Source organism: Ambystoma mexicanum, chromosome 10 (assembly GCF_040938575.1).
Source record: "Ambystoma mexicanum isolate Mex_15411 chromosome 10, UKY_AmexF1_1, whole genome shotgun sequence".
NCBI lineage: Eukaryota > Metazoa > Chordata > Amphibia > Caudata > Ambystomatidae > Ambystoma > Ambystoma mexicanum.
This window is the reverse complement of record NC_090932.1, coordinates 1,311,251,226-1,311,267,683: the sequence shown is the minus strand read 5'-3', so window position 1 is coordinate 1,311,267,683 and position 16,458 is coordinate 1,311,251,226. Positions and strand designations below refer to the sequence as shown.

The window sequence follows — 16,458 nt, the reverse complement described above, 5'->3', positions numbered from 1 at the left end:
TTAGTCACACTGGCTCAACATGCAAGCCCAACTTAGGAAATGCAAAGTTTTTGTACATTTCAAAAATGAGATGAAGGATTTTAACACTCTGTCTAGGTATTTAGGAACGTTTCCTAGCCCATTATACAGAAATCTATTTCTTAAGAGTGCGTTTAAATTTGCTACCTACTAAAGAGGTGCAAGCCTGCGTGAAAGATGGACTCGGGAAGATGGCTCAGGGATGTCATTTAGGGGTCGTCAGAGGTCTCCCTTGCGACCTCTGTGGTCACCCTTGCGACCTCTTGTAATGCAAGCTCATGGGCTGTGGCCAGCACCATGTGGCTCTTTAGTTTTGGAGTGGCTGGATTTCTTGTTAAAGCCCCTTTAAAAAAAGAAAAATATGAACAGGAGTGCCACAAGTCTTAACACTTTCAGCACTGACCCTAAATAAGAAAGAATAGGAATACCAAATAATGTGTCTTTCTGGAATTCTATACAATAATTAATAGACTCATTAAAAGTTTATTTCAGGGACACTTCAGGGGGTGAGTCACTGATTTAGTCTGTTCTTAAACGCCTCAATTCATCCTTCTGAGGTCGATAAAGAGTACCAACACAGGTTGGGTGATATTGGGTATATATTTTTTCTATATAAAGCGCTTAAGCGTAAATGCTATATAATAGTACATCATTATCATTTGGTCATGGACGTCTGCTTGCATTCACAGTAATTTGGCAACATGCGTCTATACACACTGATCTTAACGATACATATGGAGATCCATTCTTGTATGAAATGTACATCACATTATAGTGATATCGTAACCATGTTTTTTGTAGTGTACAATGCTATGTGATAGCACTTATTGTTTTGTCAACGGGTGAAATGTTGCATGTCATCGCATCCTACAATATCACTTTGGGGTGGGATCAAATGACATCACTTCCTGTGATGTCACCAGGGGTCAAGGGTCATGTGATGTCACTGCCTCTACCCCTGGCATTTTGGTGAAATGACGTCCCTCAGATGGCTGCTGTCGATTTTGCAAGGTTACTTCCGAAATTGAAACCTTGAGGCACCTATTGATGTTTTGACCCTGCTTGGCTGATAGGAGCTTTTTGGTGGTGTGGGGGATATTTTTAAATCAGTATAGGACATTAACATATGAAGCCGGGTGGGCCATTTTGTTCAGTGGTCAATATGTAACTATACCTTCGGCCATCGTCAGGTTATTTCAGTGGGCCTTATGATGAGTTTAAAGCCATACTTGATTTTAGGATGATTGGATCACAATGGTTTTATATTTTTATATACTGTATGTTTATGAATTTTAAATTGATACGTTTTTAGTGGAATGGAAACCTGATTATTTCCTTATCATCATAACACACTTTGCTAAAGTAATATTGTTGCATTCTAATTATGTAAAAATGTGTTTGCTGATTTTTAAAATTCATTATATTTTATTCCAAAGGTTGAAAGTCGTTCAGCCATGTAGACTTAATTTAAAAAAAATGAAAAAACTCTCCAGCAGGTCTAATTATGGTGACGACCGCTAGGCAGGAATTCAGATAAAATTTTCATTTGTTCATAATTGTTAATGTTTTATCTTCTTATTACTTTCCATTGAGAAGTTGTCTTTCCCTTCTTTTCCAGGGACGTCATTTGAGAGTCGCCAGGGGTCGCAAATGCGATCCCTGGGGTCTCACTAGCTACCCCTAAAAAAGTTTAAAAAATATGTTTTTCTTTTCTTTTTTAAAAATGGAAGCTCCTGGGCTGTTGCTCTTTGTTTCTGGAGTGGCCAGCTTTCTTGAACAGGCTTCTCAAAAAAAAAAAAAAAACTGGGGGTTCTACGAGTGTAACACTTTGAGCAATGAAGCTAAATCAGAAAGAATAGGAATAACAAATAGTCTTTCTGGAATTCTATACAGTTACCAGTTTATTGGTATCCACTATAGAGAGTAATTTGCTTTCTGACTTTGAGAACATTCAGACATGTAATTGCTCATTTTACTATAGTCGGTAAGATAGCTATAGCTGGTAAGATAGCTCAGTGGGTTGAGCACTTGCGGCTGCGATTTGTGTGTGATCTGTAGGCTGCAGGTTCAAATCCAAGCAAGGTCAACTCAGCCGTTCATCCTTCTGAGGTCTATAAATGAGTACCAACACAGGTTGGGGGGGATATGATATGTATATTTGTTCAATATTAAGCGCTTAAGCGCAAGTGCTACATAATAACACATTATCATGTGACCTTAGACGTGTTCTTGCATTCACCGTGATTTGGTAATATGGGCTTATATACACTGATAGTAACAATACATATGCTGATTAATTAGTGATGTTGTAACCATATTTATCGTAGTATACTTAGGAACAATGCTATGTGATGCAACTTCCTGTTTTGTCAAGGGGTGAAAGGTTGTGTTCCATTGCTTCCTGTGGTGCTACTTCGGGGTGGGGTCAAATGACATCACTTCCTGTGATGTCATTAGAGGTCAAGGGTCGTGTGATGTCACTTCCACTACCCGTGGTATTTGGGTGAAATGATGTCCCTGTTATAACAGGTAGGTGGTAATATTACTTCTAGTAATACTGTAATTTGTAGCTGTGCTGGAAGCAGTGCTATTTCTGTTATTGATAGTAATGCTACTAGCACTGCTAGTTGTCCTAGGACTGATAGTAATGAGAGCAAATACTGTCTATCATGTTAGTGCTGGAACAGAAATAGTTCTGCTACAAGCACAGCTTCAAATTACAGTATTACTAGAAGTAATATTACTACCAGTACTCCAATCATAGTACTACTAGAAGGGTTCTATGTGATATTATTGCATTTAAAAGACTGAACACAAAAAAGACCGTATTTTTTTGTTGTTGTTGCCGTTTTTGTGTTGGCTTTTAAATACGGCAATATGACATCCTACAACCCCTACCCCCAGATGACCCCACTACCACCCTCTCCCACCGCTTTTTATGTTAAATGGGGGGGATTTCACCTCCCGAACCCCCTTTACCCCACCCACCCCCCTTTGCAGCACAACACACACCAAATCCACACACATACGCTCACAAAAACACACACACACTCACCTGACAGCCTGTCAGCCCCTGCATGAACTCGTATGTGGCAGGAGCTGACAGCTCAATTTAGAATGACCGCTCTGTGCGGTCACAGAGCAGTCATTCTAAATCAATCTTTTTTTTCCCAGTCCAATTTAGGGCCAGTTGCAGTGGTATTAGTGCTATCAGTAGTGGTGAGGCTGTCACGCCTATATCTACTGCTGGTAATAAGATTAGTAGTGCTGATAATGATAGCAGTTCTGCGACTGCTAGTATTACTAATAGTATTATTCCTGTTATTTAAAGTACTTATACCGGTAGTAGTGGTACTACAGTCATCAGTGGGGTAGCATTAGTAGGTAAGTGAACTTGTTGGTGTAAAGGAAGCAAAAATATCCGTCTTAGTTTACCCTTTGATGCTATAATGGATCTGCAGAAAGAACCTCTCCCCTGGTGTCAATTTATCTTAAAGGGCTTAAATACAAAATGGATGTCAACCATAGCAAGAGATATGCTTACAAAAAGAGAAATTAATATAGAGGGAACATTTTATTTGCTGGAAAATAGGGGGAAAACTAAAATATCAACAGTTGGGGTCAACCCGTTGTGTTTTTATAAAAACGGTCCCCTTATTTCAACTGCCTGTAAAGCATCTCAGGCATCAAAGACTGGGCTGTAAGATGGATTTCCTCCTTTCTACGGGACAGAAGAGGGATCCACATCAGGGTGGGTCAGTTTCTATATCAGACGATCACAAACATTTGGGGTTCCCCAAGGATCCATTTCTCCTTGGCTCTTTAACACCCATGTGGCTCCTTTCTCTGAACTGACCTCCCCCCCCCTTTCTCTTGCACATTTCAGCCGTATGCCGATGATGCTCAAACTGCTTTCGAAAGCTTGAGTACGGCTCGCCTGAATCCTCTGGTCAGATTGCCCTCCTGTCTCATGCGCGTTCATGCCTGAATGTTGGTGAGCGATCTTTGGCCCAAAAAGCCATCACTGAATTAATCTACATGATCTTAGTCCCTCGCCCTTGCCTTTGCCTTAGCCTTAATGCTTGGGCCACACACCCACTATTGTTCCATATTTAACAGCTTGTTCTCCCCCCACCTCAATCCTTGCTGTCTGAGAAATCTCATTTCCAACTCTATCAACTAAGTAGTTCCTGCCTTTCCTCCATTTCCTTCATGAGGTGGAGATGGCCAGAGCCTTTGCTCATTCCTCAGACCGGCTGGGGACATGGGGCATGGGGCCTACGATGAATGATATCCAAGTGCAGTCCTGCCAGCTCCCTAAAGTATTCCTTCTCAAGGGCCCCTGTGGTTCTGAAACCCAGGAAAATGAAGAATGGTGGCAGGACCCTAAGGTTTCTGAGGGCTCTGCTTTGAAACTCTCTCTGCCCCCCTCAGAAAAAGAAGTTATCCTTCCAGACTTCAGAAAGGGTGACCAACTTTACTTTTCACACTAACTTCTTTCCTATCAGATGTAAGTGGGGGATAGGTGGTGAGCAGTAGTTCTGTGAAAAAAAACAAGTTCTCAATAAACATAATGTACTTTAATATTTATATATAGACACAGCATACATTTTGCTACCCACCATACCTGTCTCCTTTTCTCCATTCTTGTGGGAACACAGTTCTCCATTGTTCCCTGCATTGACTGGGCCAGAGCATGATGTGAAGCAGCATTAATTATTTAAAACACATTGTGCCAGGCCATGGCCAACACATATCTGTGTCCTCAAACATTCTCTTGCCCGCAACATCCATTCCTTCAGCTGAGTTTGACTGGGCGGGTATTATAGCGGGAAGGGGACTAAAAGCACAGTAGTCAATAGGCTGAGTAACTTGTCTTACACCTGTGTGCTGTCCTCTTCCTCATGCTTACGGCAGAGTTCTGAATTCCCTGAGCTTTGGGCAAATGGCTGGGGTTGCAAGAGATGGATTTGTTGCAAAAGACCTTTTGCAAAATATGTTGTGCAGCACTGCTTGTTGAAATTGCATGTTTCCCCCGGAGTCTGTGCTCATGCATAGTGTATGCACAGCAAATGTGGGGTAACCCACGTGGCTACTTTGCAGATGTCGTCCAAGTCAGTGTACCACGTTTTTTGAGAGCACGATTTGTTTCAGAGAATAGAATATAGAACACAGTCAACTATCCAGTGCGGAATAGAGCTTTTTGCTGGTTTAGTCTTAACCTATGACAGAGGAACACCCAATACTAAGTGGGCAATACAATGGGATCTCTTTAATTAATTCCAAGTAGAGTTTCAATGCCTTGTTCACATCAAGGGTGTAAACCCTTCAGGAAAAACACTGGGTGGTTGATTTCTTGAATGAGGTGGAACTCTGTGCCCACTGTAGAAAAAGTCTTAGAAGAGTGTGTAAGACTGCCTTGTCTTTGTGGATACTAGGAAAAGCTTCAAAGCAGAGAGATTGCATCTCACTTATTGGGACTGTGACAAGGAAAGCGGTCTCCCGGGTCGCAAATTCCAAATCTGCAGAAACCATAGGCTCGACAGATTGGTGACCTTGAGTCGACTGAAAAAGATTCAAGTGTGATGTTGGAAGTGGTTTCCTGGTCAGGGAATGCAGTTTGTCAACCATTGAAGTGCTTTTAGATCGAGGGTTGGCAAGTGGAAAGTCATCCAGGCCCCTGATATGGTAGGCCCTAAGAGCTGATCGGTATGTCGTACAAAAGTCCATATTGATACCAGACCTGGCCAGATGGGAGATGATCGAATATGGTGTTATTTCTTTATGTCTGCACCAATGACAGAACCTAGTCCGTTTGCCAACAACCTTGTTTCTCTTGGCTGCCTTGATCCCTCCTTTATTCTCTTGCATCAGACCGAGATTCCCAAAAGTCAAGTTCTTATGGACCACGCTGAGGAACTGAACGAATGCGATGAGGAATGAATGTTGTGAGGGAAGCACTTTCTGTAGAGAAAGGCTTATGGGGGTTCACAACAGTCACGGGTCAGAGTAGGAGAACGTATTGTGCCAGTTTGTACCCACCAGAATAATGTGGTCAATGTGGCTGCATTCTAGCATGTGCCTCACCTTGGCGATCGGGGATGTCTAGTAAAGGCACATACCGTTTCATACTATCAAGAGAGTCGGGAGGTGTCACGCAGAAAATGTGCACCCCATCCCTCCCAAGATGCATAAACGGGCATTTCTTCAGTTAATTGGCATACAAGTCCAGAACTTGTCTGCCCCACCATTCAAGGATTCTGTTGGCAGCACCAGTGAAATGTTTCTATACATGGATGCTTTCATAAGCCCGCTCAATGCATTTGTCCTCACATAAAGTGTGCCCACTATGTACAATGACCTGGGAAAAACATGCTTCTCTATGGCCCAGTGTCTTGGGTGTAAAACTAGGTTGCACAGCTTGTGAGATCTTGTTTATCCCTGTTTGATGATTGTGTAAATTGTAGTAATGTTGTCAGTCTATACCAGAACCTTTCAGCCCTGAATGTAGCTGAAATGCGTTGGCAGCCAGAAATATGTCTTTGAGCTGCCTAACATTGGTGTGGGATCCCTTATCATGGGGACCCCATAAATCGCTTACCTGCATGAGGCCCAGAGTAGCTTACAATGTGTAAGCAGAGGAGCGTTGCTATGGAAGGAGTGGGGTCCTGTTTTGACTACCTTCCCAAAAGTGATCTTGGTGGAGTGGAGCTGGCTTTCTGAATCCCACTTGTCTGTTTAGTGAAGCAGGGGCCTTCTCATGTATAATGTGTCTTGCTGGGCTACCGGGAAAAAGATCCACCATGTAAAAGTCCCAAAGAAAATACAAGATCCAACATTGTTAGAAATATTGGAGCATTTGCGGGGTTTGATGCCCGAACCATCCAGTCATCGAGGGTAGGTATACATGTGGGTTTCCCTCCTGTCTCAAGTGTTATGCCACTGCCCCTTCATCTTGGTGAATATCCTGTATGTTGAACTGAAGTTGAAGAGTAGCGCCTTAAATTGGTACGAATGTAAAACGGTTAAAAGGTGCAGGGACTTGTGATGCAGTTCCCACCTAGATCTCTGACATCTGAAGCAATGTTGTGATATCTGCATTGAGAATCTGAGATTTATTTTTTAAATGTATGTTTTTTTAAATGTATAAAGTGCGCAAACAGCCCGACTGCATCGAGGCGCTGTTACAAGAAGACAACTTAGTTGACATGGGGTGAACCCACACTTTGCTAGTTCAAGCACTGGTGATGCCAATTCACTACTTTATCCCTCTTATGTTGATAAATTGTGTATAGACACGTTGCTTAAAAGAGGAGATCTGTTGGGGGCAGACAAAGGTTTTAAAACCCTTTGAGATTACTGACGTTAGCCACTAATCTGTTGGACTTTCGAAATGTGGCTGAATTGAGCCACTGTGCCCCCCAACAGTGCTGTGTTCTCCTTGAGCATTTGAATGTAAGTGACATTGGATTTGCCACTGGTTATAGAATTGGAGGGCAAGACATCTTTTATTGAATGCTGTCTTTTCCTGTGGAGGATGAAGAGGAGTCTCAATGTTGGGTGTCTTCGGATCCGGAGGGAAGCCTTGTAGGGATTTTCCTCGATCCCCTCTTGGGTTGAGGATTGAGAACTTTTTAGTGTGTTTTCTTGTAATGGATGAAAGTGATTTGGCAATAAGAGTATTTGTTTTTTTGTTTGGGTAATTCATATGTGGGAGAATGGAACAGTTTTAAAAGGGCGCGCTCTTAACTTGTCCTGAGCCTCTCTTTTCAGCCATTCTGTTTAGCGCATGGGAAGACCAATGAATATTCCTCTTTTGGCGCGATCTACACCCTCTGAGGCAAATTTCAGCATATCCCTATATAGCTGCTTGGCATCTGTGAGGCCGGCTACAGGGGCTGGATGTTTTATTAGTGGTAGACCCTGCAACACATCCGTTGTGCCTCTACAGTGTCAAAAATAAAAGGCTGGCAGTATAGCATCCACATTAGTCTAAGGTGAAAGGCACGGTTGAGATAACCCCCCCCACGAATAGTCCAGCGCTTTTCACCCCCTCTTGCTTGATGCGTTGGAAGTGTTGCCACAGTTAACACAGAAGAGCCCCCTGCTCTGGGCCACGGCTGCATCCACTACTGCACACTGCACTATTGGAGTTGTCCCTAGGTTCTCTTCTTCCAGTTTTCTGCTGGTCTCTACTGTGGGCAGTGCGGTCCGCCATGGTTTCCTTGACTCATCAAGAATCTGTTTGCAGGGGAATGCCATTGTTTTCCTTGTTTGCTGGTAAGGGCCGCTTCTAGGCCCCCTGCCTTGATGGCCTCCAGCTCTGGAGTATGCAAGTCCAGAAAATGCATCACTCGTGGGATACCTGTGCTATGTGCAACCAATCCACATCCTCCTATTGGCATCGTCTACAAGGCGCCCATCCTGACTAGCGCGGAGTACGTGCGGTTTGGGAAGAGAAGAGTGCCTTGCTCCACCGAGGAAAGAAACCATTACTGCCAGAGTATGTGGCATTGTGTGCAAGCAGATTTATCAAAGGTGGCTATTGCACCAATGGAAGATGTGATGGAGAAGAAACGATAGGATATGGAGCTCGGGTAAGCACCATGCCTGCACCAAGATTCTCAAAAGGAGACGCCGTGGTCTTCCTGAGCTTGTGTGAGAAAGGCGCCCTACTGAGGCAATCTCTTCCCTGGAGGCTTTGGCCCCGCTGGTAAGGCCTGCATACTCCCTGGATGCAGTCTCTGGTAGGTCATTGCTGACTCCGGTAGCCTGTGAAGAGTTGAAGATGGGGTCAATATGCCTGTGGAGGTTTGCAAGGCAGTCACTCTGTGCGTAACTTTTTTCTTTTCTGAACATCATTAAATGACCAACTGTTCAGTTAACTAGCTGTACTGTCTTTCATTTCAGTTCGGTTTTTCCTCGCTTGTGTCCTTGCTATGTCTTCTGGAAAAAAAATGGGTTAATTGTTGTATTACTTTTGAACATGTTGCAAATGTGGGCTCTGCAAATCGATTCTTTTGGGCACCCAGCTTCCAGGTTCTGTAGATTGATGGTTCCAGCTAGAATAGAGTGTGGACAGTAGCAATCTAGACTTATATACTTTGTGGTTGAGCAATGCTGCACAATATAGTAATATCAGGTTTATATATAGCCCCTTTTTTATTTTCTTCTTTTAAGCAACCTGTTCATAGTCCATTTATCAACATTAGAGGGATGAATTAGTGAATCGGCATCACCAGTGCTTGATGTAGCAAAGTGTGGGTTCACCCCCATGTCAAAAGAGCGCTTAACTCTCGAGCTATCCAGTGGTTGATGCACCTGCCTGACGTCCTTTAGAGTTTGTTGGGTTTCCCTGGCTACTGTCCAACTTTATAGGAATGGTCCCTGCCTTGAATATTATAGCATCTAGCTTTTAAAAGACCAGTTCTGCCTAAATATGGGAAGTAGGAGCGTGTGTCTCCAGTTGTCCCCAAAATGGCTTTTATCTTAATAATATTGACACATATGGTTGTCCAGTCACTGTGCTGTAATACTGAAGCTATATGAAGAATGTGTTTGCTCAGCTGACCGCTGACTATGTACCCATGTGTAACACTGAGAATGAAGGATTCTACGGTGGCTCTTATAAAGACTGCCACTGTGGCTCTCTTGGCAGTGATTTTAAGTACAATCTGATTTCCAAGAACATCAATGCTTTATTGGGGTGCACCCGTAGGCGTGTCTCCTAACATAGCATCTATGCATGGCTGGGTGCCCCCTTTAGATGTTAAACAGTTGGTCTTTTCCCCTTGGAAATGTTCACCTTCAGTCTAAATGTACCCTTTCTCTCCCCTCTGAGTCTCTTTCCTGGAGTGGTAGGAGATTGCAGTCTCCCCCCGCTCATCCTTGCCAAGCTTTCTCCATGCAAGCACACACTGCTCCACCATCGGAGACCGCCCTGCCCTGGGGCACCTTGTCGTGGGGCGTTTTATCACCATAGTTATAAACGGGCTTGTTTGATCGAGCGCAGTGTTACATTCATCACCCATTGCCACAGCTGCAAGAGTTGGAGGTGCCTTCATGAATACGGTGAATTCGTCCTAAATCTCCGAGCGGTGCTCTAACGCACACTCCTCTTTGATGTGCTATTTTTGCGCTGGATCTGTGCCTTTTCCTGTTAAGGGTTTTTGTACAGAGCGGTCTGCTGCTCTGGGATTGAGTCACGGGCTCTGGGGACTATTCTGAGAAGGCTGAAGCATGCTAATCTTTAAAGCCCATCTATGCCAAATTAATCCTCATGCGCGAGCTCAGGGAGACCGGACGTAGGTCCTGGGTCCGTGCAAAAGAGAGAATTCTTGCCATGTGTCTCCCCGTCCTGCACAGCGCAGTATTTCACGCCTACACGATTGTCTGCCTTGCACTTAAATAATCAGTCACACTAATCCACTAACTCTTTAATTGAAAGCCTGACTGCACAGAGCACTCTTACTGCACACACACCAGATGCTGTGGTGGAGAAAACAGACATGTTGCACTGGCTCACCCTCTCTGCGGCGCACCAGAGAGAACATTGAGGAGTTGGGCTTCTTTCTTTGACTTGGAGCCACATGTGACAATTTCCACGATCTCCACTAACCGGGTCTGGAAAAGCAGGCCATGGTCTCCTTCACAAAGACTACCCCATAAAAAGGGGGAGTGAGCGGGCAACAGAGGCATAGCCAGGATTGTCTAACAAGTGGGGCTTGTAGTTGGACCCACCGCTGTCACATTAGCATCTGTAAATGCCCACACCACGCTGCTGAGTGGGCATTTACAGATTTTGGGTGCGCCTTCAGGCCCTACCATGCCTACACTTCTGGCGGACAACCTCCGGTGAAGCTCAATAGTTAATGCTGATGGGTTGCTATGATGTATAGACTGAACTTTTCTAGGTTGTTTGAAATTTGCCTCTATCCTGCAGACGAAAGCTGTGGAGGCTGCAACAAGATGACACAGTTTGTGCTGTCACATACCATAAGTATTCGTTTTATACTTGTATTCTGAATCAAGTGGATAGGAGGGAAGAGAGGTAGCCCTGTGGCAACGCACAGGTCTTGGAAGCAAGACCACGCTGAGTAACACAGGTTTGAATCCCGGATCTGCGCTTGAAACCAAGCGCGTTATGAAGAACCTCCGCTTGCATGGTCTGAATGTACAAGGCCTAGTAGGATCTTTCCACCCTAACGCCCCCGTCCCTTGTTACGCCTTTAGACACACGCGTGTATCAGCGCATAATAAATGACCTATAAAAAAATAGGGTGTTAAGAATCCAATGAACTCTCCAGTCCCAGCCAGTCTCCGTGCACCTCTTTGTTCTGACCGCGTAATTCACAAACTACTTACTGTGATTCTCAAGAGAGCATCCAAGGTAACAACTTGATCCAAATCGGTCTCCTGTATGTTAGTCATTCCTAATCTCTTCTGATTTAAACAGTCTCGTTGGTCACTTTGTGGCAGCGAACTACCGTTCCCATATTACACTTCACTTTGCTTGAGATGCCGCTATAGGCACTTGTGAGGCAGCAGGATATGATCCCCAATAACCTTTCCTGTGTGATAAATCCTTCAGGTTGCGGTTGCCATTTATTTTGTCAAACTCGGGGCAACAGGAGGAAATGGCTGAGAGAAATGCAACAGTTCCTCTAGTTGAGAGCCAAATAGGGTTTTACTGCGGCCGTTTCTAATTCCAAATACAGAACCTCAAAAAATGAACACACGTCCAAGATGTTAGGTTTATAAACTAATGTATGACTAACATAACCGTCTGTGGTGGTGATGTTGAAGCTGGTGTCCAGTTATATTTTCGAAAAAATATTTTCTACATACAAAAGTTTCAAATACAAAGTTTCAAAAAAAAAAAATTCTAATGCTTTTTTTTCATGGTACAGGTTTTATTTTAGTTTCGTATTGAAAAAAAAGTTTGTTTTAAAAAGAAAACGGGTTTGGGGGGAACCCCCCCCATTAAACAAAATAATAATTTTAAAAAATGCATTCAAAACATTTTTTTTTCCGATGCTTTTGTGTCAAAACTTTTGTATGTTGAAACTTAAACTGTCGAAAAAATCACTAGAAACCGTTGAAGATATTTTAGAAGCCAAGTCCAGCTGACTGGATAGATTCTCAAGACTTAAACCATTCTTTGCCAAGATTAATATATTTCATTGGGTAGTAGCAGATCCTATTATTTAGCCCTAGAATAGAGCCTTCGGAGTATTATTTGATTTCAGATGCATTGTCAGTGAAAGGCACTTCAAGGATGTCATTTCTAGGACTTTATGCAGTCTCTTCGTGCAAGGCTCTACATGCGTTCAGTGCAATGGTCGCTGAGCTCTATGATCTCAGACCACAGAAAATCTGACCAGTCTAGTACGAGTTTCAAAAAGGGTCCCCATGAGCTCAAATGATGAGCCAGGGAACAGTGCGATGTTTGGGGGGCCCTCCAGTCATCCACAGTTTCAGGAACTTGTAACATATTCCTATTTGACAAACGTAATTTAGATTTGACAAAGAGCGCATTGTGGTCTGACAGAGGCTCTTGCAACCACATATATTGGAGCTCACAGCAGTTGATGGTTTTTTTTTATGTCGCAAGCGCAAAACCAAATTATGATGGTGCTTATAGATGAGAACCCTGGCTTGCATTTCATAAACTGGCATAATAGTGAGATCCCCCAAATCACGAGAAGAACCACGAGAAGACCGCGTCTAATACCCAAAGGCCTCTTTATTACATTCTTCCCACCTGGCAAGCTCAAACAGTCAGTGTTGCGTATATGGAGTACTCAACCATACGTGGTGCATAACCATTTTTGAGATTAGGGATCTCCACAAGTACATTTATTTGGGCCGCTCATCAATTTCAGGTGCTCAGTTTATTCCAGAAATGCCCCCATGATGGAAGTTTTGGGGATGCTGATTTGGTGGCAGTTTTCATTGCCCTATGCTTTCCCGCCAATCCCATTGATGCCGCTAGCTCTAAGGAAATTTGACGTTTCAAAGGAGAATGGTTCCCACCGCACTAGGGTGGCCAAGGAGGGTTGGATTTTAAGAACGTCTGTCTGAGGCATGGCATGACTGTCCTTCAATCTGATATCGCTGGAGGAGATGACCCTCCCACCTGGACCACAACTGCCGTCTGCTCACTAGCCTGCGGTTTCAAGGGAAGGATCTATCAGACAAGGTCATCTTGGTAATTAGACTGCGAGGTTGTTTGCAGCAGATGGGTTTGATTCAGTTGTTGGAGTTATCAGCAACAATCCTTTTTCTCCATCTGCACCTCTGGACTTTTGAGGAAAAGAATACTATTACTTCCTTTTGTAATTTTGTTATTTCAAAAAGCCAAGGTTTCATAAAAGGGAAACTGTTTCATGAACATTATATATTCAAACTGTTCTTGTCTGTATTATACAATTCTTAAATGTACAGTGTTGCATGGTCACTCATGCTGTTCCATAATGAATGTATTTTGTTTCAGGTGGAGACCGAGAGCACAGAGCAGAAGAAGCCTGCGGAGCTCCTACCGAATGGCACAGAGAAAACTCCAGAGAACGAGCCTGAGAAGAGGAGCACGCTGAATGTGGAGGAACTGAGCCGGATAGAAGAGGAGGAGGTGCTAGATAAGATGGTAGGAAACGGGTGGAATGGCAAACCATACAGAAGCAGTGTCAATTGTAACAGGGTCACGTAAATGGAGGAATACCCATGTATCGGGGTTTGGGTGCAGTGGCGTAACACAAAATGATTGTGCCTATGCAAAATGTTGAGGTGCCCCTGAAATCCCCACCTTCCAGTGATGGGCATAGACCTTAAGGTATTCATCAGCATTTAATAGTGGGGGGTGAGGGTGGCTCTGCATCACATGGACTACAGGAGTGTCCGTTACTCCCCCAAGTAAGCGGTCTAAGGCAAGGAGGGCTGATGCCAAAGATACTACATTATGTTGCATAGTATTGGGAGGTGACTTGTGTTCTGGGACCATGAATAGAAGTGCTTTGTACCAAGTAGGTTGTCCTCAAGGTGAGAGGTTATAGTGGAACATGCACTGCGGTCCCTTCATGGCCTATCATTGTGTCTTCTCCCAAAGTTCTGCCTCAGCAGCCTGACTGCCGGAGGACAAATTCAAAATGGTCATGCCTGCACCGATTCTCTCTGGGGATTGACTCTGTGCAGTCGACTTGCAGGACTCCTATTGGCAAGTTCCAATGTAGACCCAGCATTGCAAAACTCTTCTTTTCTTCAGCAGGCAGCTAGCACTTCAAATTCAAGACATTGCCCATTGCCTTTTGCACTGATCATTGGATTCTCAGCCCTTAGGTCGACGTCTTGTTGATAAGAGTCCCTACTGTAATGCTATGCCCCCCTTCTTTTGGGTTTGGCGGTGCTCCTTGATACTGCGATGTGATACTTGGTGGAGCTCCTCTAGCCCCAATCCCTTTGATATGTCACCAAAGCTAGCTAAATTACCTAGTCTCCAACATTCAGTGGCTCGTCCGAGAGGGTGACCCTTTTCCCAACCGCCTGCACAGGTTTCCCTCTCTGGGATCTGTGACGCACAGTTACCCACATGAGATCTGTTTGCAACTGCGCTATTGCAAACTCCAGTGTTCAAAAGCTCAGACCCTTTTGACTACAAAGTGGTTTGATCAAGGTTTGGAATTATCACAGTATATACTGCAGTTTGAAGGGAAACAATTAGCCTAGAAGGCCAATTTTATCAGAAAATGATCATTTCTGCCATTGCAAATTAGCCCAGGAGGGTGACCCTTGGCAGGAGGGTCATAACACAGCCTGACAAAAACCCTGACAAGTTGGGAGAAATATTGGCTGTTAAAGGTGCCAAGAGGCAAGTAGGACCCAGTATCTCGGGGATTGAGACTGAGACTGATAAGGGATCTTGCCAGAAAGTGATAATCTCGGCTCATTGCAGATTGACCCAGAAGGCTGGCCCATTGCTAGAAGGTGTTCCAGCTTGATTGAAATTCCTAAGCAGGGGAGAAGAAATACTTGCTAGGAATGCCTGGAAGCGAGCTGTGAACCATATTCCTAGGACTGAGATTGCCAAGAAGTGATCTGGGTGCTATATCCCTGAGAATGACATGTTCAATAATTGAATGAGTGCTGTATCTCTGAAACTGCAATTTAAAGAAGCAAACCCTTGAACTGAGACTTTTAACTATCTTTAGTCTGTGTATTCTGGCCAATATCCGTGCCCCCCACCCCGTCTCCCTTCCCTGAGACAAAACTGAGTTGCACCTTTACCTGTGCCCCCCCTGTTTCTAGTTGTATTCCACTAGACCATAGATTGGTTGTAGATTCCCTCAGAAAATGTGAACCTCGATCACACCCTTCCCAAAAAAAGTTAAGCTGTTGAACTTGCACTTTTAATGTGTATTCTGTTGAGCCTCTGCCGCACCACTCCACATAGAAACATGGTAGTCCTGCAAAGATTATTGAATATTACTTTCTCATTCCAAATGTCTGTCAATCGGGGGGAAAAAATCTCCCCCTTTTCCAACTCGGACAATCTATTTCATGGGCTTCATCTTGGAAAGACCCTATCCAACCCCAAAGGGAATTCTGTCTCTTAAGCCTAACTGCGGTGTTCTTTTCCACAAAAGACCAGTTCCAGCACTCCAATATCAGGCTCCTGCCACTAGAAGTCCCATGCACAAGATCATGGATGAGAGAGACTACCTTTGCTTCATTTGGTGGTTTGCCAGAGCCACAGGACTCAATATAAAATCTGATCTGTATCCCCAAAGAGATGGTACAGGATGTAACATGGTGGTGCCAAGATTTAAGTTTGGGGCATGATAGCCATTTCAAAGTGCCAGAAGCAATTGCAGCACCAACAGGCTCCTCTCGCTCCGGTTGAGGACCAACAATTGGTCACATAGTCCACAATCTATGGAGCAAAGAGGAAGCTCATATAAACCTTTGGGAATTATAGACCATCTTTTTGGCCTTTCGAGACTTTGTCCCATTCATTCAGGGCCGATGAGCGTTGATTCAAATAGAAAATGCTACTGCAGTATTTTATGTCAACAAATGGGGGGCGTGGGATAGTACATCACCCTCCATCCCTCGCACCTTTCCAAGCTTGCAATTTGCTTTTGCGAATGGTCAATAACCTGAGACATTTTCCTGATTGCAGTGCACCCTTCCTTGATTGTAAAGACTTGGCAGATTTATTGAGACACCAGACTTCTGCTCCCTGCGAATGGCCGATTAATTCTCAGATTGCATTTCACATCTGTAAACAATGAAAATCATATATGGAGATTTTCATGGACAGGCACATCAAGAAATGTCCACTTTGTGTGTTAGGAGGAGTCCAAGGAAGGGTTTTGATTGGGAATGCAGTTCTTTCACCTTGGGAGGTCCTTTTTCCCTATGTCTTCCATTCTCTTATTGGTCAAA

General features: G+C 43.9%; 1 protein-coding gene across 4 annotated transcripts in view; it reads left to right on the top strand.

Annotated features, from left to right (window-relative positions):
- Window positions 1-16,458, top strand: part of SMTN (smoothelin) — a 781,408-nt gene that overhangs the window by 568,088 nt on the left and 196,862 nt on the right. For all 4 annotated transcript variants that reach the window (XM_069619347.1, XM_069619344.1, XM_069619345.1 and 1 more), the window contains one exon: window positions 13,514-13,663. In XM_069619347.1, coding sequence (XP_069475448.1) covers window positions 13,514-13,663 — 150 coding nt within the window. The remainder of the gene's footprint in view (window positions 1-13,513; window positions 13,664-16,458) is intronic.